The sequence below is a fragment of the Malus domestica genome, chromosome 02, assembly GCF_042453785.1.
Source record: "Malus domestica chromosome 02, GDT2T_hap1".
NCBI lineage: Eukaryota > Viridiplantae > Streptophyta > Magnoliopsida > Rosales > Rosaceae > Malus > Malus domestica.
The window spans coordinates 23,922,922-23,945,033 of NC_091662.1; the positions used below are offsets into that span (position 1 = coordinate 23,922,922).

At 40.3% G+C, this 22,112-nt stretch overlaps 1 protein-coding gene across 1 annotated transcript; it reads left to right on the forward strand.

Annotated features, from left to right (window-relative positions):
• Positions 1 to 17,007: 17,007 nt before the first annotated feature.
• Positions 17,008 to 20,171, forward strand: LOC139191520 (uncharacterized). The gene is made up of 2 exons (XM_070812407.1): positions 17,008 to 17,234; positions 17,405 to 20,171. Exons 1-2 carry the CDS (start codon positions 17,008 to 17,010, stop codon positions 20,169 to 20,171), a joined length of 2,994 nt encoding a protein of 997 aa, XP_070668508.1.
• Positions 20,172 to 22,112: the final 1,941 nt, after the last annotated feature.

Here is a 22,112-nt window from a genome sequence, read left to right on the forward strand (position 1 = left end):
TCTCAACTTTTCAACTCTTTTTTTCATACTTCTCATATTTTTTCTTCATTTTTTTCTTTTTCCACGAATTTTTTTTCTTTTTTTTTTCTTTTCACACGTGCCTATGGCACACAAAATCACAAAAGAAATACTTCCCCCACACTTGTTTTCTGCCAACATAAATCAAAAGGAATTCAATTTGAATCATGCTTTACTATGCTTTAAGAACAAGGTATGGATGGTCCTAATCTAGGCTAGGTGAGGAGAACATGGGTTAACAAATAACGAAGGCTAACAAGGCTCAATGGGGTTAAAAACCTACAAAACATAATGACATAGGGCACACGGCTTTTTGGCTAAGGTGGTGGTCACTACACAACTTCATCTTGAATGTGTGTTATGCAAATCAATAACATGCTTTGAATGAAATGGGCATGAGTTCTAGCATTTGGAACTAAATGATGAAACGCCTTCTAAGTAGCAACCAAGCAAAGAATAATGAGATCATGCAACGACTTTAGAAAACAAAGAATGCACAGATTTTAACTCTCCAAATAAACGTTTAGGCTCAAGTCTCACACGGTTGTAGCGTTAGTTTGAGTTCCTTCCTTCAAGCATGTTACAAAAACTGATTTTTTTCTTTTATGATTGCATGTGAATTCATAAGTTATAACCACAACTAAGCATAACAAAGAGTAAATCAAACTTTCATCCATGTTAATCACTCTCTTTAACAGCCATGTAATTACAAACCGAATCCTCATCATTGTGTTGGAAGGTACCCTAAGACACAAACAAACACACAAAAACAACTCTTTTTGGGTTTTTTAAAACAAATTTTTCAAATTTTTATGTGATTTTCGGATTTTTGCATCAAAACACACTAAAACACATCAAAACTGCTCAAAAACACTTAAAAACAGCAAGGAACAAGTCTCCAAGTTAAGGGTGATAAAATCCCACGAATTTGCATCTAAAACACTTAGTTACCCCCCCCACACTTAAATCAAACATTGTCCTCAATGTTTCAAGCATAAAATCACACTAAACAAAAAGAAACACACAAACAGCAACTAAAACAACTAAAGAGGCAGATTCGAAATAAACAACAAAGTGAAGAGTTTAGGAACGCAAATCTGGAATTGGAGTAATTCCTTGGTCTTCCTTTGTTGAATTGCATGGGTTGCCTCCCAAGTAGCGCTTTCTTTTACGTCGTACAGCCGGACGAAAAGCCCATTCATTCTCCATTTGTGCCCACGGCACCCAAAGAAATATCATCCACGGTTTGTTCAACAAAGCTCTCATAATATGGCTTCAAACGGTGTCCGTTCACTTGGAATTCATGACCTGTTTTGAGACTTTGAATCTGGATGGCACCATAAGAAGATATGTTAGTAATAACAAACGGTCCAATCCACTTAGAACGTAACTTACCGGGAAACAAACGTAAACGGGAATTGAACAATAGCACTTTCTGCCCAATTGAGAATGATTTCCCACGGATCATGTTGTCATGGAAAGCTTTGGTCTTTTGCTTGTAAATGCTTGCATTATCGTACGCCTCGTGCCGTATCTCATCAAGCTCATTCAATTGCAAGCTCCTTTGACTTCCTGCTTCCTCGAGGTTCATGTTAAACTTCTTGATGGCCCAAAGTGCTTTGTGCTCCAATTCAACAGGAAGATGGCACGCCTTGCCATAGACAAGTCGGAAGGGGGACATCCCAATGGGTGTTTTGTACGCCGTACGATACGCCCAAAGTGCGTCATCAAGTCGTAGACTCCAATCCTTCCTCGTTGGCCCAATGGTCTTCTCTAAGATTTGCTTGATCTCACGGTTGGAAACCTCGGCTTGCCCATTAGTTTGAGGATGGTAAGGTGTAGAAACCTTATGGGTGACACTGTATTTCCTCAATAACGCTTCAATGGTCCGATTGCAAAAGTGTGACCTTCCGTCACTAATGATCACTCGTGGCATTCCGAACCTCGCAAAAATGTTAGTTCTAATAAAATATGCAACCACTTTAGAATCAATAGTTCGGGTGGCCTTTGCTTCCACCCACTTCGACACATAATCAACCGCAAGCAAAATATATGTAAAACCATACGAAGAAGGAAAAAGACCCATAAAATCAATACCCCAAACATCAAAAATTTCAACATTTAGGATAGAAACCTGCGGCATTTGGTCCCTAGCACTAATACCACCCATTCGTTGGCATTTATCACATGTTAAGCAAAAAGTTTTAGCATCTTTGAAAATACTAGGCCAATAAAATCCACATTGTAACACCTTAAGGGCTGTGCGTTGTGTGCCAAAGTGCCCTCCACATGCATATGTGTGACAAAAACTCAAAATTGAATGACATTCAGAATCGTGCACACAACGACGTATAATCTGATCGGGGCAAAATTTCCATAAGTACGGATCATCCCACACATAAAACCGTGCATCATGCCTAAGTTTATCACGTTGGTGCCTAGTGAACTCACTTGGAATACGTTTTGACACAAAAAAATTAACAATATCGGCATACCAAGGTGCACTAACCTTAATGGACAGCAATTGTTCATCGGGGAATGTCTCCAAAATCGGCAAAGACTCCTCATTATGCACCATTCGGCTTAGGTGGTCAGCCACCACGTTTTCACTTCCCTTCTTGTCCCGAATCTCTATGTCGAACTCTTGAAGTAGCAATATCCATCGAATAAGCCGTGGCTTGGCCTCCTTTTTGGTGAGCAAGTACTTCAGAGCTTCATGATCAGTGAAAACAATTACTTTAGTTCCAATTAGATATGATCGAAATTTATCTAAAGCAAAGACAACGGCAAGGAGTTCTTTTTCCGTAGTGGAGTAGTTCAATTGTGCATCGTTCAACGTCCGGGAGGCGTAGCAAATGACATGCGGCCTCTTGTCCTTTCTTTGTCCTAAAACAGCTCCTAAAGCATAGTCGGACGCATCACACATGAGCTCGAAAGGTAGACTCCAATCCGGTGAAACAATGATGGGTGTCGTGGTCAACAACTCCTTGAGTTGGTTGAATGATGCTGTGCACTCCTTGGTGAATTCAAATGCCACTTCTTTTTGTAGGAGTCGGCAAAGAGGTTGCGCGATCTTCGAGAAATCTTTGATGAACCTACGATAGAATCCTGCATGGCCAAGAAACGAACGAACCTCTCTAACCGAAGTCGGAGAGGGTAAGTGACGTACAAGATCTATTTTCGACTTATCAACCTCAATACCCTTTTCAGAGATTATATGACCTAAAACGATGCCTTGTTTAACCATAAAATGACACTTTTCCCAATTAAGAACAAGGTTAGTTTCAACGCAACGTTTTAAGATCAAACTTAGATTATGCAAGCAGCTATCAAACGAATCACCAAATACGCTAAAATCATCCATAAACACTTCAATTATCTTTTCTACGTGATCAGAAAATATGCTCATCATGCATCTTTGAAATGTAGCAGGTGCATTACATAAACCAAAAGGAATGCGACGATATGCAAATGTACCAAACAGGCATGTAAAAGTGGTTTTTTCTTGGTCCTCGGGTGAAATGACAATTTGATTATAACCAGAATAACCGTCAAGAAAACAATAGAAAGCATAACCCGTTAACCTCTCAAGCATTTGGTCAATGAACGGCAATGGGAAGTGGTCCTTCCTCGTGGTGGTGTTTAGCGTCCTATAGTCAATGCACACCCTCCAACCAGTTTGAATACGTTGAGGGACAAGCTCATTCTCGGCATTAGCTACCACCATCACTCCGGATTTCTTTGGTACACATTGAACGGGCGAAACCCACCTACTATCCGAGATTGGATAGATAACCCCACAATCTAGAAGCTTTATGATCTCCTTTTTCACAACTTCCATCATAGGAGGGTTGAGACGGCGTTGAGCCTCTCGAGTTGGTTTGGCCCCCTCCTCAAGAAATATGTGATGCATACAAGTCGTAGGGCTTATACCTTTGATGTCGGCCAATGTCCAACCTAAGGCAGATTTGAACTCCTTCAAAACTCGAAGCAATTTCTCCTCCTCTTGTGCCGTGAGGGAGGAGGAAATGATGGCAGGTAGTGTTTCATTTTCTCCCAAGAAAATGTACTTAAAATGGCTTGGCAAACGCTTGAGTTCAAGGATAGGTGCCTGAATTATGGATGGAAGTAATTTGTTAGTCGAAATGGGAATGGACTCACGGGTAGCATACTTACCATCAAGCTTAGGTGAGGACTCAAGGGCAGCCACAACTTCAATTAGATCCTCACTAGGGGGCACGGCATGGCCTAGTCCATGTATGCCATGGGTTACACTATAATCTGCCCCCTTGGTTTTAAATTCCATGCCTCGTGTAATGACTTTTTCAAGCGCATCGTCATTCAAATCGTCGAGATATCCCTGCGCCAAAGAGTCAATTATATCAATAGAAAAGCATGAATGGTCCTCACTTGGGTATTTAATGGAATCAGAAAGATTAAAATTAACAACTTCCCCATCGAATTCCATGGACAAAGTTCCACTATACACGTCGATCTTCGTCCGGGCCGTCTTCATGAATGGCCTTCCAAGTAGAATGGGCAGTGAAGAAGCGTGGTCCGATTCATCCATTTCGAGGACATAGAAATCCGCCGGGAAGACTAAATGATTAACCTGCACAAGCACATCTTCCAAAACTCCCTTTGGATAGGCGTTAGATCTATCGGCCAATTGTATTATTACCCCATCATTTTTCATTGCTCCTAAGTTCATAGATGCATAAATGGAATATGGCATAACATTTATAGAAGCACCTAAATCAAGCATGGCAGATTCAAATCTAGTATTCCCAATGACACAAGGAATGGTAAAGCTACCTGGATCTTTGCATTTAGGAGGTAGTTTGCGTGGCAAGATGGTGGACACATTCTCACCTACCTTTACCACTTCCTTAGTTGACATCCTCTTCCTAGTGGTACACAACTCCTTCAAGAACTTAGCATACCTCGGAACTTGCTTGATTGCATCTAACAAAGGTATGTTAACTTGAACTTTCCTAAAGGTTTCAAGGATATCCTTTTCTGCCACTTCTTTCTTCATTTGCATGAACCTACTAGGAAAAGGCACATTTGAAGGGAAAACATTAGTATGAACCGAATTTGACACATTCTTACCTTTGTGGGACAAATTGGGCAGATTTGGGGCCTTAGGGACTTGCAGAAAAGGTGGAACCACCTTTGCCGTGGGCAACCTTGATTCCTTCTCTTCCATTTGCAAAATTTCATCCTCGTTATGACCTGTTTTTGATGAAGAACCTGCCCCAAAACATTGAATTTGACCCCAAGTGTTGCATGAATTTCCCCTTTGAGTTTAAAAGTTGATTTTTGCATTCAAAAGTGAATTCGAAGAGTCAATTTCATTGCTTTGCTTACTATTGTTTTAAGAACGTTTGTTTACCCTTCACCTTTCTTTGTTAGCCAATACCCCAAGCCCCGTTACAACCCTTAACTTCTATCTTGAGTGTTATGTATTTCAAATTTGTGGAGTTTGGGATTGGTATGAGCATATGGTGTCACTGGTTCTCGCGTCTAAGTAGTAGCATTCCTTTCATGAGATCATATACATGCTTATTAAATTCAGAGAAAGCTTTCCTTGTTATAACATATATGTGAGCATTCGTTTTCATATTTACATCAATCTTCTCACATATAACTAGTATAGGGTGTGTAGTCAGAAAATCTGTGTGAAAATTGAGTGCATATCTAGTAAGGAATTGAGCAAATTCTCTAAGGCATGTTACTACGTTCAAAATCATGTTTTAATTGGTTAAATGTGAACTAGTACGTGGTGACTATGATTAAGTGTGTGCTTAAGTGTAAAGATGACTAAAATCTGTGGGAATGATGATTTTTAACATGTCATGTGTATTGGAAATCCCTGAGGTAAATGTTGGAAGGTTTAGGTTGTGTTTTGTTTGTTTTGTTCGTTTTGTTTTTCTTTAATTCTTTATTTTGCTCGAGGACTAGCAAAAGCTAAGTGTGGGGGAATTTGATAGGAGCATATTTATGCGACTTTGTTATCTTGTTTTCTTGCATTTACGTTGTTAGTTATTGTTTATTATAGTAATTTAAGCTAGTTTCGTGTGTTTGTAGGTTCATATGGCAATTGAAGCAAGAAAGTGCATTTTGGTGCATTTTAGAGCAAAAATGAGCTTAAATGGAATGTATGCTTATGGAGCATAGGGAATGGACAAGTTTGAAGGTCAAATGAGTTTAAGAAATGAAGAAATGAAAGTGAAGAACAAAGAAGTCGGAATTGGCAACCAAAGTTTCTAATGTTGGAAGTTTCTATTCTTGAAGGTTTCCATTTTTGAGAGTTTCTATTCTTGGCTTTGGGCTTCTAGATGAAATAAGCTTTCTAGAAACCCTATTTTCCTTGCCTTGCAAGGCTTTCTAGAAACCCTATTTTCCTTGCCTTGCAAGGCTTTCTAGAAACCCTAATTCATTGTGGATCTCTACCCTTGCCGCACCCTAAACCCTAGCCCATTACTTGTGCTGATTTCTCTAGGGTTTTGTGGTGCCTATAAATACATATTTTAGGGTTGAATCACCTAATTTTTCGTCCATACTTCCAGCCACACCATTCTACACATCCAAAAGCCTCAAAAACACAATTCTAGCCATTTTTCTTCCTTGCCGCAAGCCATCTACCACCATTCTTCCATATTTTCTAACCTTCCCCCATCCTTTTGCCGCAACACTTCCATTCCACCAAAGAGAGGAGCTTTGCCGTGACCTTTGGAGAGGAGGAAGGCTTTGTCGCTTGCAATCTTCAACCATTGGAGTTTCTAGAGTTCTTTCTTTCTTTGTTTCTGTTTTCATGTTTAATTTAACTTGCTTTTCAATTATGTTAAACATGTGGAACTAATTTCTTTTTAGTTAGAGGTGAATTTGAAGCCATGGACATATGTTTTATATGATTTGATTTCTTCCAATTATGATTTCAGAAATTGTGAATGTGATTTACTTATCTATTTGATTGATAACTTGTTTATGTATATGGGTTGAGGGTCGACACTTAATTTGCATGCTTAAACTTGATGCTAGGGTATAACGGAATTTCACCTAATCGTTATTAACTTATATTCATAAGTAGTGAAAGTCGCTAGTCACGATTGTGTTAAGTAAATCCTAGGCAAGAGTAACATGCGTATCCCATAGTTATGAATGCCTCGTCAATGCTTATGATTTCCATTGAACTTAATGATCTTTGATATGTGTCTCTATCATGCGTATTCCATAGTTAGGGTCCTTGAGAAGAATAATTTGGTTGTAATGCGTATTCCATTCAATTCAATGAATCTAGGGAAATCTGAGAATTAATTGGTGCAATCTAGTTAATTTGGGGCATTGTCATTCATGGTTTGTTGAAAGAGTAATTGGAGATTGAGTTGTATGCATATGTTCATGTGTGGATAAGGAACCCTCTAACTAGCTTCTCACCATTCTATTTAATCACAATCTGTTTTGCTTTACATTTGTTTTTAAAGTTTGAGTTTTAAAGTTTTAATTTCGTCAAAATCATTCCCCCATTTATTTTAAAGTGTTAGATTAGTTAGAAATCCATTTAGTTGTGTTTTTAAGTGTTTTGAGTCAAGTCATAGTCCAAATTCGTCCAAACTAGTGTTAGGTACTCAAAACTGCCCAGAAAGTGGTTTTAAGGCAGTTTTGAGCCTTTTAGTTGCTGTTTTGAGTTTTTAGTTTGTTTAGGTGTTTTAAACCCTAGTTTTGCATTAATTGAGTCTAGTTTAGTGTTCTACATTATATTTTTATGTTCTTGAGTCAGTTTTACATTGATTAGCATCCCTAGTTAATCCCCGGTTAGAACGATCCCTATTTGCTCATATACTACAATTGTCATCCATAGGGTTTAATTTGTGTGTCAAGTTAATTTTCACATCAGGCACTACTTCTTTCTCCTTCAATGGTGGCTGCACGAGGTGGTGATGGTGGTGGAAAGGTGCGGCTAGGGTTGTAGAAGTCTGAAATATGGGAGTTTGGGGGTGGAAGGCTGCGGCAAGAACTTAGAACTAGGGAGAATGATGTTGGTGGTTGCGGCAAAGGGCTTAGGGTAAATTTCTGGAGTGAATGGATGATATGGGAGGTGGTATATTTGGCCAAAGGCTTTAAAGGAGTATATATAGGCACCTAAAAACCCTAGCAATCAGATTAGGGTTTCTAGAAACCCAAATCCAACAGAAAATAGGTTAAAACAATCAGATTTTGCATGGGAAAAGGCCTAGGGTTCGGCTGGTTTATTAGGGTTAGAGATGGGCCTTCTAGAATGCCTTGCAAGGCAAGGAAATCAGGTATTTAAAACCCTAGGTACGGCATAGGATTAGGGAGATCAGATTTGGAAATGGGCTAGGGTTTAGGTGCGGCATAGGGTGAATATCCACAAAGAATTAGGGCTTAGGTCCACTTAGTTTTAGACAGGGATTTGTATAACCCAAATCCACAACTAAAGGCCCTAATAAGTCAGAATTTAAGAGAGAATGGGCTAGGAAGTGCGGCTCAAGTCCAAGAGGTAAGGATAGGTCATCCAAAAGCCCAACGCCAAGAATAGAAACTCACAAAAACGGAAACCTCCAAGAATAGAAACTTCCAACATTAGAAACTTTGGTTTCCAATTCCGAATTCTTTGTTCACTTTCATTTCTTCATTTCTTAGCTTCTTTGACCTTCAAACTCGTCCATTTCATGTGCTCCATTAGCATACACAACATTCCAGCTCAGTTTTGCTCTAAAATGCACCAAAATGCACTTTCTTGCTTCAATTGCCATATGAACCTACAAACACACGAAACTAGCTTAACTCACTATAATAAACAATAACTAACAACGTAAATGCAAGAAAACAAGATAACAAAGTCGCATAAATATGCTCCTATCAAATTCCCCGACACTTAGCTTTTGCTAGTCCTCGAGCAAAACAAAGAAACAAAACAAATCCTAAACCTTCCAACATTTGCCTCAGGGATTTCCAATGAACATGACATATTAAAAATCATCATTCCCACAGATTTTAGCCATCTTTACACTTAAGCACATACTTAATTATAGTCACCACGTACAAGTTCGCATTTAACCAATTAAAACATGATTTTGAATATAGTAACATGCTTTAGAGAATTTGCTCAATTCCTCACTAGATATGCACTCAATTTTCACTCAGATTTTCTGACTACACACCCTATACTAGTTATATGTGAGAAGATTGATGTAAATATGAAAACGACGAATGCTCACATATGTTATAACAAGGAAAGCTTTTTCTGAATTTAATAAGCATGTATATGATCTCATGAAAGGAATGCTACTACTTAGACGCGAGAACCAATGACACCATATGCTCATACCAATCCCAAACTCCACAAATTGAAATACACAACACTCAAGATAGAAGTTAAGGGTTGTAACGGGGCTTGGGGTATTGGCTAACAAAGAAAGGTGAAGGGTAAACAAACGTTCTTAAAACAATAGTAAGCAAAGCAATGAAATTGACACTTAGAATTCACTTTTGAATGCAAAAATCAACTTTTAAACTCAAAGGGGAAATTCATGCAACACTTAGGATCAAATTCACTGTTTTGGACCCCTTCTTCAACAACCAACAGCTTAGAGCTCATTTTCATGCTCTTTCAACTCTTTTTCACACTTTTCACTTTTTTTTTTTTTTTTTTTTTCTACGAATTTTTTTTTCTTTTCTTTTTATTTTCTACCCCATGCCTCATTTAAGACTTTGGCACACAATACACAAGGCTCACTTTCCCCCACACTTGTTTTCTGCACACCCTTGATCAAAAGGAATTCATTTTAAATCATGCTTACTATGCTTTAAGAACACGGGTATGGATGATCCTAATCTAGGCTAGGTAAGGATAATGTGGGTTAACAAACAATATAGGCTAAATAAGGCGCAACGGGGTTAAACCTACAAAAACAAATGTATGGAATGAAGGCTTTTTGGATATGGTGGCAACTACTAAACAACTTCTTCTTGAATATGTGTTATGAAATTCAATAACATGTTTTGAATGAAATTGGCATGAGTTCTAGCATTTGGAACTAAAGTGATAAAACGCATTCTAAGTAACAACCAAGCAAAGAATAATGAGATCATGCAACGACTTTAGACAACAAGACTGCACAGATTAATAACTCTCCAAATAAAGTTTAGGCTCAAGTCTCTCAGGGATGTAGCGTTAGTTTGAGTTCCTTCCTTCAAGCATGTTACAAAAACTGATTTTTTTTCCTTTTTGATTACATGTGAATTCATAAGTTATAACCACAACCAAGCATAACCCAAAGAGTAAATCAAACTTTCATCCATGTTTATAACGTTCTTTAACAGTCATGCAATTAAAAACCGAATCCTCATCATTGTGTTGGAAGGTACCCTAAGACACAAACACACACACAAAAAAAACTTAAAAACGACTCTTTTTGGGCTTTTTTAAAACAAATTTTCAAGTTTTTATGGAATTTTCGGATTTTTGAATCAAAACACATTAAAACACACCAAAACAGCCTAAAAACACCTAAAAACAGCAAGAAACAACATTGGGAAGTATGAGTGAGAAAACCCTACGAATTTGCATCAAAACACTTTGGTTACCCCCCCACACTTAAATCAAACATTGTCCTCAATGTTTCAAAGCATAAACTAACACAAAAACACATAAACAAACAAACAAACACTAACAAACTAAACATGGCAGAAACTAAATAAGCAACAAAGAGAAGGGTTTAGGAACGCAAATCTGGAATTGGAATGCTCTCTAGGTCTTCCTTTGTCGAATGCATGGGTTGCCTCCCACGAAGCGCTTGCTTTAACGTCTTCCAGCCGGACGGTACCTCCGTTTAAGCTTGACTAGGTGCCACGGCATGGAGGGGTACCTCCTCCGCGACATGTTCCTCAAACATCTCGTAATAAGGCTTCAATCGATGCACATTCACTTTGAATTCTTGTTGCGTCGTCCTTGCACTCTTGATTTGCACTGCACCATGAGGGAAAACATTAGTGACAATAAAAGGACCAACCCATTTGGAACGCAACTTACCCGGAAACAATCGTAGGTGAGAATTGAACAACAACACTTTCGGCCCCATATAGAACGTCTTGGCACGAATCATCTTGTCATGGAATGCCTTCGTTTTCTCCTTGTAAATCCAGGCATTCTCATATGCTTCATGTCGGATTTCCTCAAGCTCACACAATTGAAGCTTCCTATGTACACCTGCGGCATCAAGATCCATATTAAACGTTTTGACGGCCCAATGTGCACGATGCTCTAACTCGACGGGAAGATGGCATGGCTTCCCATAGATGAGCCGGAAAGGTGACATCCCAATGGGGGTCTTGTAGGCAGTGCGATACGCCCACAATGCATCGTTTAAGCGTAAACTCCAATCCTTCCTTGTAGGCCCCACGGTCTTCTTAAGAATCTGCTTGATTTCCCTATTCGAAACCTCGGCTTGCCCGCTCGTTTGAGGATGATAAGGTGTGGCCACCTTATGCGTGACATTGTATTTCTTGAGCAACGCCTCGATGGTTCGATTACAAAAATGGGAACCTCCATCACTGATTAGCACTCGTGGCATTCCAAACCTTGCAAAAATGTTAGTTTTCACAAAATCTGCAACCACTCGAGAATCATTAGTTCGGGTGGCTTTTGCTTCCACCCATTTCGACACATAATCCACAGCAAGCAATATATAAAGAAACCCATGTGACGAAGGAAAGGGACCCATAAAATCAATACCCCAAACATCAAAGATTTCAACACTAAAAATGGGGGTTTGCGGCATTTGTTGTTTAGGACCAATATTGCCCGTTCTTTGGCATCTATCACAAGACATGCAAAATGTTCTAGCATCCCTAAAGATGGTAGGCCAATAGAAACCACATTCTAACACCTTAAGTGCTGTTCTTTGAGTGCCAAAGTGTCCCCCACAAGCATAAGTGTGACAAAAGGTTAGAATAGCATTAAACTCAGAATCGTGCACACACCTACGTATAACTTGGTCAGGGCAATATTTCCATAAATACGGGTCATCCCACACATAAAACCGTGCCTCTTTCTTCAATTTATCACATTGGTGTTTAAGTAATTCACTAGGAACATGTTTAGACACCAAATAGTTCACCAAATCAGCATACCACGGTTCACTTACCTTGACGGACATCAGTTGCTCATCGGGGAATGTCTCTATGATAGGCACGGCATCCTCCTCATGCACCATACGGCTCAAGTGGTCAGCCACCACGTTTTCACTTCCCTTCTTGTCCCGGATCTCGATATCGAACTCTTGAAGAAGAAGCATCCAAAGAATGAGGCGTGGTTTGGCCTCCTTCTTGGTGAATAAATACTTCAATGCTGCATGGTCCGTATAAATAATAACTTTAGTACCAAGCAAATAAGAACGGAATTTATCTAAAGCAAATACAACAGTAAGAAGTTCTTTTTCAGTGGTAGAATAATTCAATTGTGCATCATTTAAAGTCCGAGAGGCATAATAGATAACATGCGGCCTCTTGTCCTTCCTTTGCCCCAAAACAGCTCCTAATGCATAATCGGAAGCATCACACATAAGCTCAAAAGGAAGGCTCCAATCTGGTGGAACTATGATAGGGGCCGAAGTTAGCATGTCCTTGAGGTGATTGAACGCCTTCTCACACTCCTCGTTGAAGTCAAATGCCACATCTTTCTGGAGGAGACGGCAAAGAGGGTTTGAGATCTTGGAGAAGTCCTTGATAAATCGCCTATAAAATCCTGCATGACCAAGAAACGAACGAACCTCTCGAACCGAAGTAGGAGAGGGTAAGTAGCGTACAAGATCTATTTTCGATTTATCCACTTCAATTCCTCTTTCTGAAACAATATTCCCTAGAACTATGCCTTGTCTAACCATAAAGTGACATTTTTCCCAATTAAGCACAAGGTTAGTTTCTACACATCGTTTCAAAATTATTGTGAGATTTTCCAAACATCCATCAAATGAATCACCAAACACACTGAAATCATCCATAAATACCTCAATAATCTTTTCCACAAAATCTGAAAAGATACTTACCATACACCTTTGAAATGTGGCCGGAGCATTGCATAACCCAAAAGGCATGCGACGATAAGCAAAGGTACCAAAGGGGCATGTGAAAGTTGTCTTTTCTTGGTCATCCGGCGCTATGACAATCTGATTATATCCAGAATAACCATCAAGGAAACAATAAAAAGAATGACCGGCTAACCTTTCAAGCATTTGATCAATGAACGGCAAAGGGAAGTGGTCCTTCCTTGTGGTGGTGTTGAGCTTCCTATAATCAATGCACACTCGCCAACCTGTTTGGATGCGGGTTGGCACAAGCTCATTCTCGGCATTCTTCACCACGGTCACTCCGGACTTCTTTGGAACACATTGCACCGGTGACACCCAACGACTATCAGAGATCGGATAAATCACTCCACAATCAAGAAGTTTGATAATCTCATTTTTCACAACTTCCATCATTGGAGGGTTGAGACGGCGCTGAGCCTCTCGAGTTGGTTTAGCACCCTCCTCTAGAAGTATGCGATGCATGCACGTAGTCGGGCTAATTCCCCTAATATCGGCCAAAGTCCACCCAATGGCCGTCTTGTGCTCTTTCAACACTCGGATCAACTTCTCCTCTTCTAGGGTGATAGGAGCATATTTATGCGCCTTAGTTTAGCTTGTTCTTGTACATTTATAGTGTTTTTGCTTAGTAAAGTAGTCTTTTAAGCTAGTTTTATGTGTTTTCAGGTTCTAAGGGCAAAGTATGAAAAAGGATGCATTTTGGAGCCTTTTGGAGCAAAGTTGAGCTTGGAATGAATGTCATATGCTTGGAACCAAGAGGATGGACGAAATTGAAGATTTGAAGATGATGTTTCCTACTTGAACAAGGTTTCCTAGTCGAAGTAGGAAAGCGCCTAAGTGAAGATGGAATCCTAGTTGAATTAGGATTCCTAGTCAAAATGGGTTTCCTAGTTGAATTAGGATTCCTTGAAGATGAAGATTCCTACTCAAACAAGGTTTCCTACTTGAAGTAGGAAACTTAAATCCAAATGGCATCAAGTTTCAGCAACAAAGAAGTTTTCCAAGTCCAAGAAGGAAAAGGAATCCAAGATGAAGAAGGAGAAGAATTCCAAGTCAAGGGAGGATTGAGACATGTTTTCCTAATGCTAGAAGGACTCCTAAGTGTTGTAGGACACAAATGAGAAGTTTCTAGAGTGTTCCCCTCCTTGCCGTGAGTTTCCTACATTTCCTATCAGTTTTGGGGCTTTCTAGAAGCCCTATCCCTAATCCCTACATTGGTGCCGCACCCTAGCTTCTAGAAATCTGATTTCCTTGCCTTGCAAGGCTTTCTAGAAGCCTTATCCACCTTATCCTATCCCTGCCGCACCTAGGACCCCTTTTCCCTTGCAAAATCTGATTGTTTAGACCTATTTCCTTGTGGATTTGGGTTATCCAAGTCCATATCTGATTACCCTAGGGTTTTAAGTGCCTATATATACTCCTATTAACCTCTAAATCAGATCACCACTCACCACAATTCACAATTCACTCCAGAAATTCGTCCAAACTCTCTCCACACCTTTGCCGCACCATTCCCTTCCCCTAAACACTACTACATCCCTCCATAACCATGCATCCATACACCTAAGGTCCTAAACCTGTCCCTAGACCCTTGCCGCACCAAGGAGGAGGAGAAGGAAGCTCGGAAGTTCATGCAATTCAAGTTCGCGTCGCTGGAATTTCTAGGTGTTTCTTTTCCTTTGATTTCAATGTTTAAATTCAATTCTCTTTGTTTTGTGCATATGAGGAACTAAACCCCCCTTGGCTAGGGGGGGATTCGAAATACATGTTTATGCTTGCGTTATGATTTGATTACTTCTAATTGCGTTTCATAAGTTGTGAATTCAATTTACTTATCTATGCGAATTACATTGATTTATGTGTATTGGTTGAGAGTGCACGCTTAATTATCATGCATAAATTGAATGCTAGGATATAAGGAAATTTCACCTAATCGTTATGGAATTATATTCACAAGTAGTAAAGGTTGATGATCTCAATCGCGTTAAGTAAATTCTTGGCATAAGTTTCATGCAATCATAGTAACAAGTGCTTCGTCAATGCTTATGGTTTTCATAGAACTTAATGATTCTTGCTTGTATCTCTATTATGCAATCATGTAGGGGACTTGTGGGGAATGTTTGGGTTGTCGTATGCAATCATCCAATTCAATAATGTTAGGAAAATCTGAAGGTTAATTTAAGCGAACCTAATTAACTTGGGGCATTGAGAATTCATGGTTTATTGAAAAGCAATTGGAAATCGTTTTGTATGCAAGTATAACATGTGTGGAGATGAACCCCTTAGCTAGCCTTCCATTCACCCATTTAAATCAAATTCGTTTTTACAATCTGTTCTAATTTACAAAGTTTGTTTTGTTTTTAAATTCGTCCAAAACCAATCCCCCTTTGTTTTAAAGTGTCAAATTAGTTAGTAAGTGTTTTACTTTGTGTTTTTAAGTATTTTGATTCAAGTTAAAACCCAAATTCGTCCAATTTGGTGCTTAGTGTCCAAAACTGCCCAGATTGTGTTTTTAAGGCAGTTTTGAGTGTTTTGGTGCTGTTTTGAGTCTTTTGGCTTGTTTTGGTGTTTTAAAGTTTAATTTTGCATTCTTTGAGTCTAGTTTAGTGTTTTAAACTTGTTTTTTACGTTTTTGAGTCAATTCCAAGTGATTTTGCAATCCCTCCTAATCCCCGGTCTAGAACGATCCCTACTTACATACATTGCTACAATTGATAAAAAGAGGGTTTAATTTGAGTTTCAACATAATTTTCACATCAAATTTTGGCGCCGTTGCCGGGGATTAGCAACTTTGCTAATCCCTTGGATTGTTATTTTCGTTTTTCTTATTAGATCAGATTCTTATGTTATTTTGTTTCTTGTTTTAGGTACTTGTTTATGACTCGGAGTTCTAATCCGGTTCACGAACATATTTTAGACTTTGACGACGATTTTGAGCGTGAGTTGAGACGAAAGAGGAAGAACCCGGAACCTAGTGAATCAAGTGCAAGTTCCGAGTCTGTTTCTGAATTTGAAGAGGAAGTGGAAGACATGGCAGTGGACAACCGAACGATCAAGGAGCTTTCCGCTTCGGGATTGGATAATGCCGCACCTCTATGTATCCAATACCCTAGGGCGGCTCAGGACAAAACTGCCGAGTTTGAATTGAAGTCAAGCTTGTTACATCACATTCCGAAGTACCATGGGCTGTCCATGGAAGATCCGAACAAGCATTTGAAGGAGTTTGAAGTCGTTTGCTCAAGCATGACTCCGGTGAACGTGGATGAGAGCATCTTGAAAATGAAGGCCTTTCCCTTTTCTCTCCTAGAGAAGGCGAAAGATTGGTTGTACGAATTGGCTCCCGGAACTGTCACGTCATGGGAGAGCATGAAACGAGCTTTCTTGGAGAAGTTTTTCCCAACTTCTCGAGTCATCCTCCTACGTAAAAGGATAAGTGGCATTCAACAAGATGAAGGTGAATCCTTTCCTACTTATTATGAACGTTTTAAATCTCTTGTTGCTTCATGTCCACAGCATCAAATGAAGGAGGAACTACTTCTACAATACTTCTACGAGGGACTTCTACCAATTGAACGTCAAATGCTAGATGCCTCGGCGGGAGGAGCATTGGTGGATAAGACCCCTACAGCTACAAAGATGTTGATTGCTAATCGAGCGTTGAACGCTCAACAATACGAAGGTGTTGGACAAAGGAGCATGCCACGGCAACAACAAGTCAATGAGGTAAGTGCCATAACTGAACTTCAAAATCAAATGGCTACCCTTACTACGTTGCTTTCTCAGGTGGTGGAAGGTCCAAAAGTCAAAACCGTAGCTTCTTGTGGCGTATGCTCCACGCAAGGACACCCTACGGACAAGTGCCCACAATTAATCGAGAATGGAGGATGGGAAACACTCAATGCCGTGGGATATGGCAACCAATATCAATCACGTGGTGACCCGTTTTCCAATACTTACAATCCCGGTTGGCGTGATCATCCGAATTTCAAATGGCGAGACCCCCAACAAGGCCAACAACAAGGCGGATTTAGGCAACAACCCCCGGGGTTCTATCAAAAGCCGTTGGCAGCACCACAAGTCCAAGCACAACCTGCCCAAAGCAATGTAAGTAATTCAAGTGATAATGATAAGATTTTTCAATTACTTACTACTTTGACGCAGGAAGTCCAAACTCAAAACAAAGAGAGGCAAATCCAAGACAAGAGGGTGGACAACTTGGAGAAGCAAGTGGGACAAATTGCCGAGTTCATGGGGCAATTTCGTGAGCAAGGAAGGTTGCCTAGCTCAACGGTGGTCAATCCGAAAGGTGGATTTGAATCTGCAAAAGCTATGCATTTGCGAAGTGGAAAGCAAGTCGAATCTGACCTCAACCCATCCATGCCACGTTCCAACGAGGAGGAAGAGTTGAGAATTGAAGAGGAGGAACAAAGGCCACTCATGGCCAAGGTGGAACCAAATGTGCTGCAAGTTCCAAGTGATCCCAATTCGTCCAATTCATCCAAGAAAGGTAAAAACGTGTCAAGTTCAGTTTCTACTAATGATTTCCCTACAAATATTCCTTTTCCTAGTAGGTTTAAGCAAACAAAGAAAGAAGAAGCGGAAAAAGACATTTTGGAGACATTTCGGAAAGTTCAAGTCAATATCCCCCTTTTGGATGCAATCAAGCAAGTCCCGAGGTACGCCAAGTTCTTGAAGGAACTTTGCACCAATAGGAGGAGGATTTCGACCAAGGAGGTGGTCAAAGTAAGTGAAAACGTCTCAGCCATCTTACAACGCAAGCTGCCCCCAAAATGCAAAGATCCGGGTAGTTTTACAATTCCGTGTGTTATTGGTAATTCTAGGTTTGAATCTGCCATGTTAGACCTAGGTGCATCTATAAATGTCATGCCATATTCAATTTATGCATCTATGAACCTAGGAGCGTTGAAAAACGATGGTGTAATCATACAATTAGCCGATAGATCTAACGCCTATCCAAAGGGAGTTTTGGAAGATGTGTTAGTGCAGGTTAATCATTTGATCTTCCCGGCGGACTTCTACGTACTTGAGATGGATGAATCGGACCATGCCCCTTCATTACCCATCCTCCTTGGAAGGCCATTCATGAAGACTGCTAGGACGAAGATTGACGTCTATAATGGCACTCTAACAATGGAATTTGATGGGGAAGTTATTAATTTCAATCTCTCTGATTCTATGAAGTTTCCTAATGAAACCCATTCATGTTTTGCTATTGATGTAATTGATGCTTTGTCGCAGGACCATTTGGACAATTTGAAGGATGATGCACTTGATTTGGCCATTGCACAAGGAAAGACGTTGAAGGACATGGAATCAAACCCCAAGGAAGCCCACGGCATGCAATTGGAGTCCATTGCCGTGCTCCCTAGTGAAGAGGTCTTTGAGATGGTGGCTGCCCTTGAGTCATTGCCATCACAATCGGGTAAGTATTCGGACCCTATTTTAAGTTCAGTTTCGGCTAATAAAATGCTTCCCTCAGTGGTACAGCCACCTACACTTGAACTTAAGCCGTTACCTAGTCATTTGAAGTACGTTTTCTTGGGCGAGAATGACACGTTGCCCGTCATTATTTCATCCTCACTCACGGCACAAGAAGAGAGCAAATTGGTGCGAGTGCTTAAGGAGTACAAAACGGCAATTGGATGGACATTGGCCGACATCAAGGGAATTAGCCCTACTACATGCATGCATCGCATACTTCTAGAGGAGGGGTCCAAAACATCCCGAGAGGCTCAACGCCGTCTCAACCCTCCGATGATGGAAGTTGTGAAGAAGGAGGTAATCAAGCTGTTGGATTGTGGCGTAATCTATCCAATCTCGGATAGCAAGTGGGTCTCACCCGTTCAATGCGTTCCGAAGAAATCTGGAGTGACTGTGGTTGCAAATGCCGAGAATGAACTTGTTCCTCAACGCATTCAAACCGGTTGGAGGGTGTGCATCGATTATAGGAAGCTAAACGCCGCAACAAGGAAGGATCACTTCCCATTGCCGTTCATCGACCAAATGCTTGAGAGATTAGCCGGGTATGCTTTCTATTGTTTTCTTGATGGTTATTCTGGTTATAATCAAATTGTCATAACACCCGAAGATCAAGAAAAAACCACTTTTACATGCCCCTTCGGTACTTTTGCATATCGTCGCATGCCTTTTGGTTTATGTAATGCACCGGCTACATTTCAAAGATGTATGATGAGCATATTTTCTGATTATGTTGAGAAAACCATTGAAGTGTTTATGGATGATTTTAGTGTATTTGGTGATTCTTTTGACGGTTGCTTACATAATCTTAGTCTAATCTTAAAACGTTGCGTTGAAACTAACCTTGTTCTTAATTGGGAAAAATGCCATTTCATGGTTAAACAAGGCATAGTTTTAGGTCATATAGTCTCTGAAAACGGTATTGAGGTTGATAAGTCGAAAATAGATCTTGTACGTCACTTACCCTCTCCAACTTCGGTTAGAGAGGTTCGTTCTTTTCTTGGCCATGCAGGATTCTATCGTAGGTTTATCAAGGATTTCTCGAAGGTTGCACAACCTCTTTGCCGTCTCCTACAAAAAGACGTGACGTTTGAATTCACCAAGGAGTGCACGGCATCATTCAACCAACTCAAGGAGCTGTTGACCACGGCACCCATCATTGTGCCACCGGATTGGAGCCTACCTTTCGAGCTTATGTGCGATGCATCCGATTACGCGTTAGGGGCTGTTTTGGGACAAAGGAAGGACAAGAAGCCGCATGTCATCTACTACGCCTCACGGACGTTGAACGATGCACAATTGAACTATTCCACTACGGAAAAAGAACTCCTTGCCGTTGTCTTTGCTTTAGATAAATTTCGATCATATCTAATTGGTACTAAAGTAATTGTTTTCACTGATCATGCAGCTCTGAAGTACTTGCTCACGAAAAAGGAGGCCAAGCCACGGCTAATTCGATGGATGTTGCTACTTCAAGAGTTCGACATAGAGATTCGGGACAAGAAGGGAAGTGAAAACGTGGTGGCTGACCACCTAAGCTGAATGGTGCACAATGAGGAGTCTTTGCCGATTTTGGAGACATTCCCCGATGAACAATTGCTGTCCATTAAGGTTAGTGCACCCTGGTATGCCGATATTGTTAATTTTTTGGTGTCAAAACGTATTCCAAGTGAGTTCACTAGGCACCAACGGGATAAACTTAGGCATGATGCACGGTTTTATGTGTGGGATGATCCGTACTTATGGAAATTTTGCCCCGATCAGATTATACGTCGTTGTGTGCACGATTCTGAATGTCATTCAATTTTGAGTTTTTGTCACACATATGCATGTGGAGGGCACTTTGGCACACAACGCACAGCCCTCAAAGTGTTACAATGTGGATTCTATTGGCCTAGTATTTTTAAAGATGCTAAAACTTTCTGCTTAACATGTGATAAATGCCAACGAATGGGTGGAATTAGTGCAAGGGACCAAATGCCGCAGGTTTCTATCCTAAATGTTGAAATTTTTGATGTTTGGGGTATTGATTTTATGGGTCCCTTCCCTTCCTCGTATGGTTTCATGTATATTTTGCTTGCAGTTGATTATGTGTCGAAATGGGTGGAAGCCAAGGCCACCCGGACTAATGATTCTAAAGTGGTTGCAGATTTTATTAGAACTAACATTTTTGCAAGGTTTGGAATGCCACGAGTGATCATTAGTGATGGAGGGTCACATTTTTGCAATCGGACCATTGAAGCGTTATTGAGGAAATACAGTGTCACCCATAAGGTTTCTACACCTTACCATCCTCAAACGAATGGCCAAGCCGAGGTTTCCAACCGAGAGATCAAGCAAATACTTGAGAAGACAGTTGGGCCAACAAGGAAGGATTGGAGCTTACGGTTAGATGATGCACTTTGGGCGTATCGTACGGCGTACAAAACCCCCATTGGGATGTCCCCCTTCCGACTTGTCTATGGCAAGGCGTGCCATCTTCCCGTTGAATTGGAGCACAAAGCACTTTGGGCCATCAAGAAGTTTAACATGAACCTCGATGAAGCGGGAAGTCAAAGGAAATTGCAATTGAATGAGCTTGATGAGATACGGCATGAGGCGTACGATAATGCAAGCATTTACAAGCAAAAGACCAAAGCTTTCCATGATAACATGATCCGTGGGAAATCATTCTCAATTGGGCAGAAAGTGCTATTGTTCAATTCCCGTTTACGTTTGTTTCCCGGTAAGTTACGTTCTAAGTGGATTGGACCGTTTGTTATTACTAATGTTTTTGTTCATGGTGCAGTCCAAATCCAAAGCTTGAAAACGGGACAAGAATTCAAGGTGAACGGGCATCGTTTGAAACCCTATTATGACACCTTTGTGGAGCATGCCGTGGATGACATACCCTTGGATGCCGTGGGCCCTAGTAAGGAGTGAATGAGGTCTACGTCCGGCTGTACGACGTTAAAGCAAGCGCTACTTGGGAGGCAACCCATGCATTCAACAAAGGAGAACATAGAGAGCACTCCAATTCCAGATTTGCGTTCCTAAACTCTTCTCTTTGTTGTTCAATTCGTTTCTGCTATGTTAGGTTGTTTAGATATTGGTTTGTTTGTTTGGTTGTTATTTGTGTGCGTCTATGCTTGAAACATTGAGGACAATGTTTGATTTAAGTGTGGGGGGGTAACCAAAGTGTTTTGATGCAAATTCGTAGGGTTTATCACTCATAATTTCAAATGTTGTTTCTTGCTGTTTTTAAGCCTTTTTAAGCTGTTTTGGTGTGTTTTAATGTGTTTTGAGTCAAAAATCCGAAAATCCCATAAAAATATAAAAATTTTGTTTTAAAAACCCAAAAAGAGTCGTTTTTGTGTGTTTGTTTGTGTCTTAGGGTACCTTCCAACACAATGATGAGGATTCGGTTTGTAATTGCATGACGGTTAAAAAGAGTTATAAACATGGATGAAAGTTTGATTTACTCTTTGGTTTATGCTTGGTTGT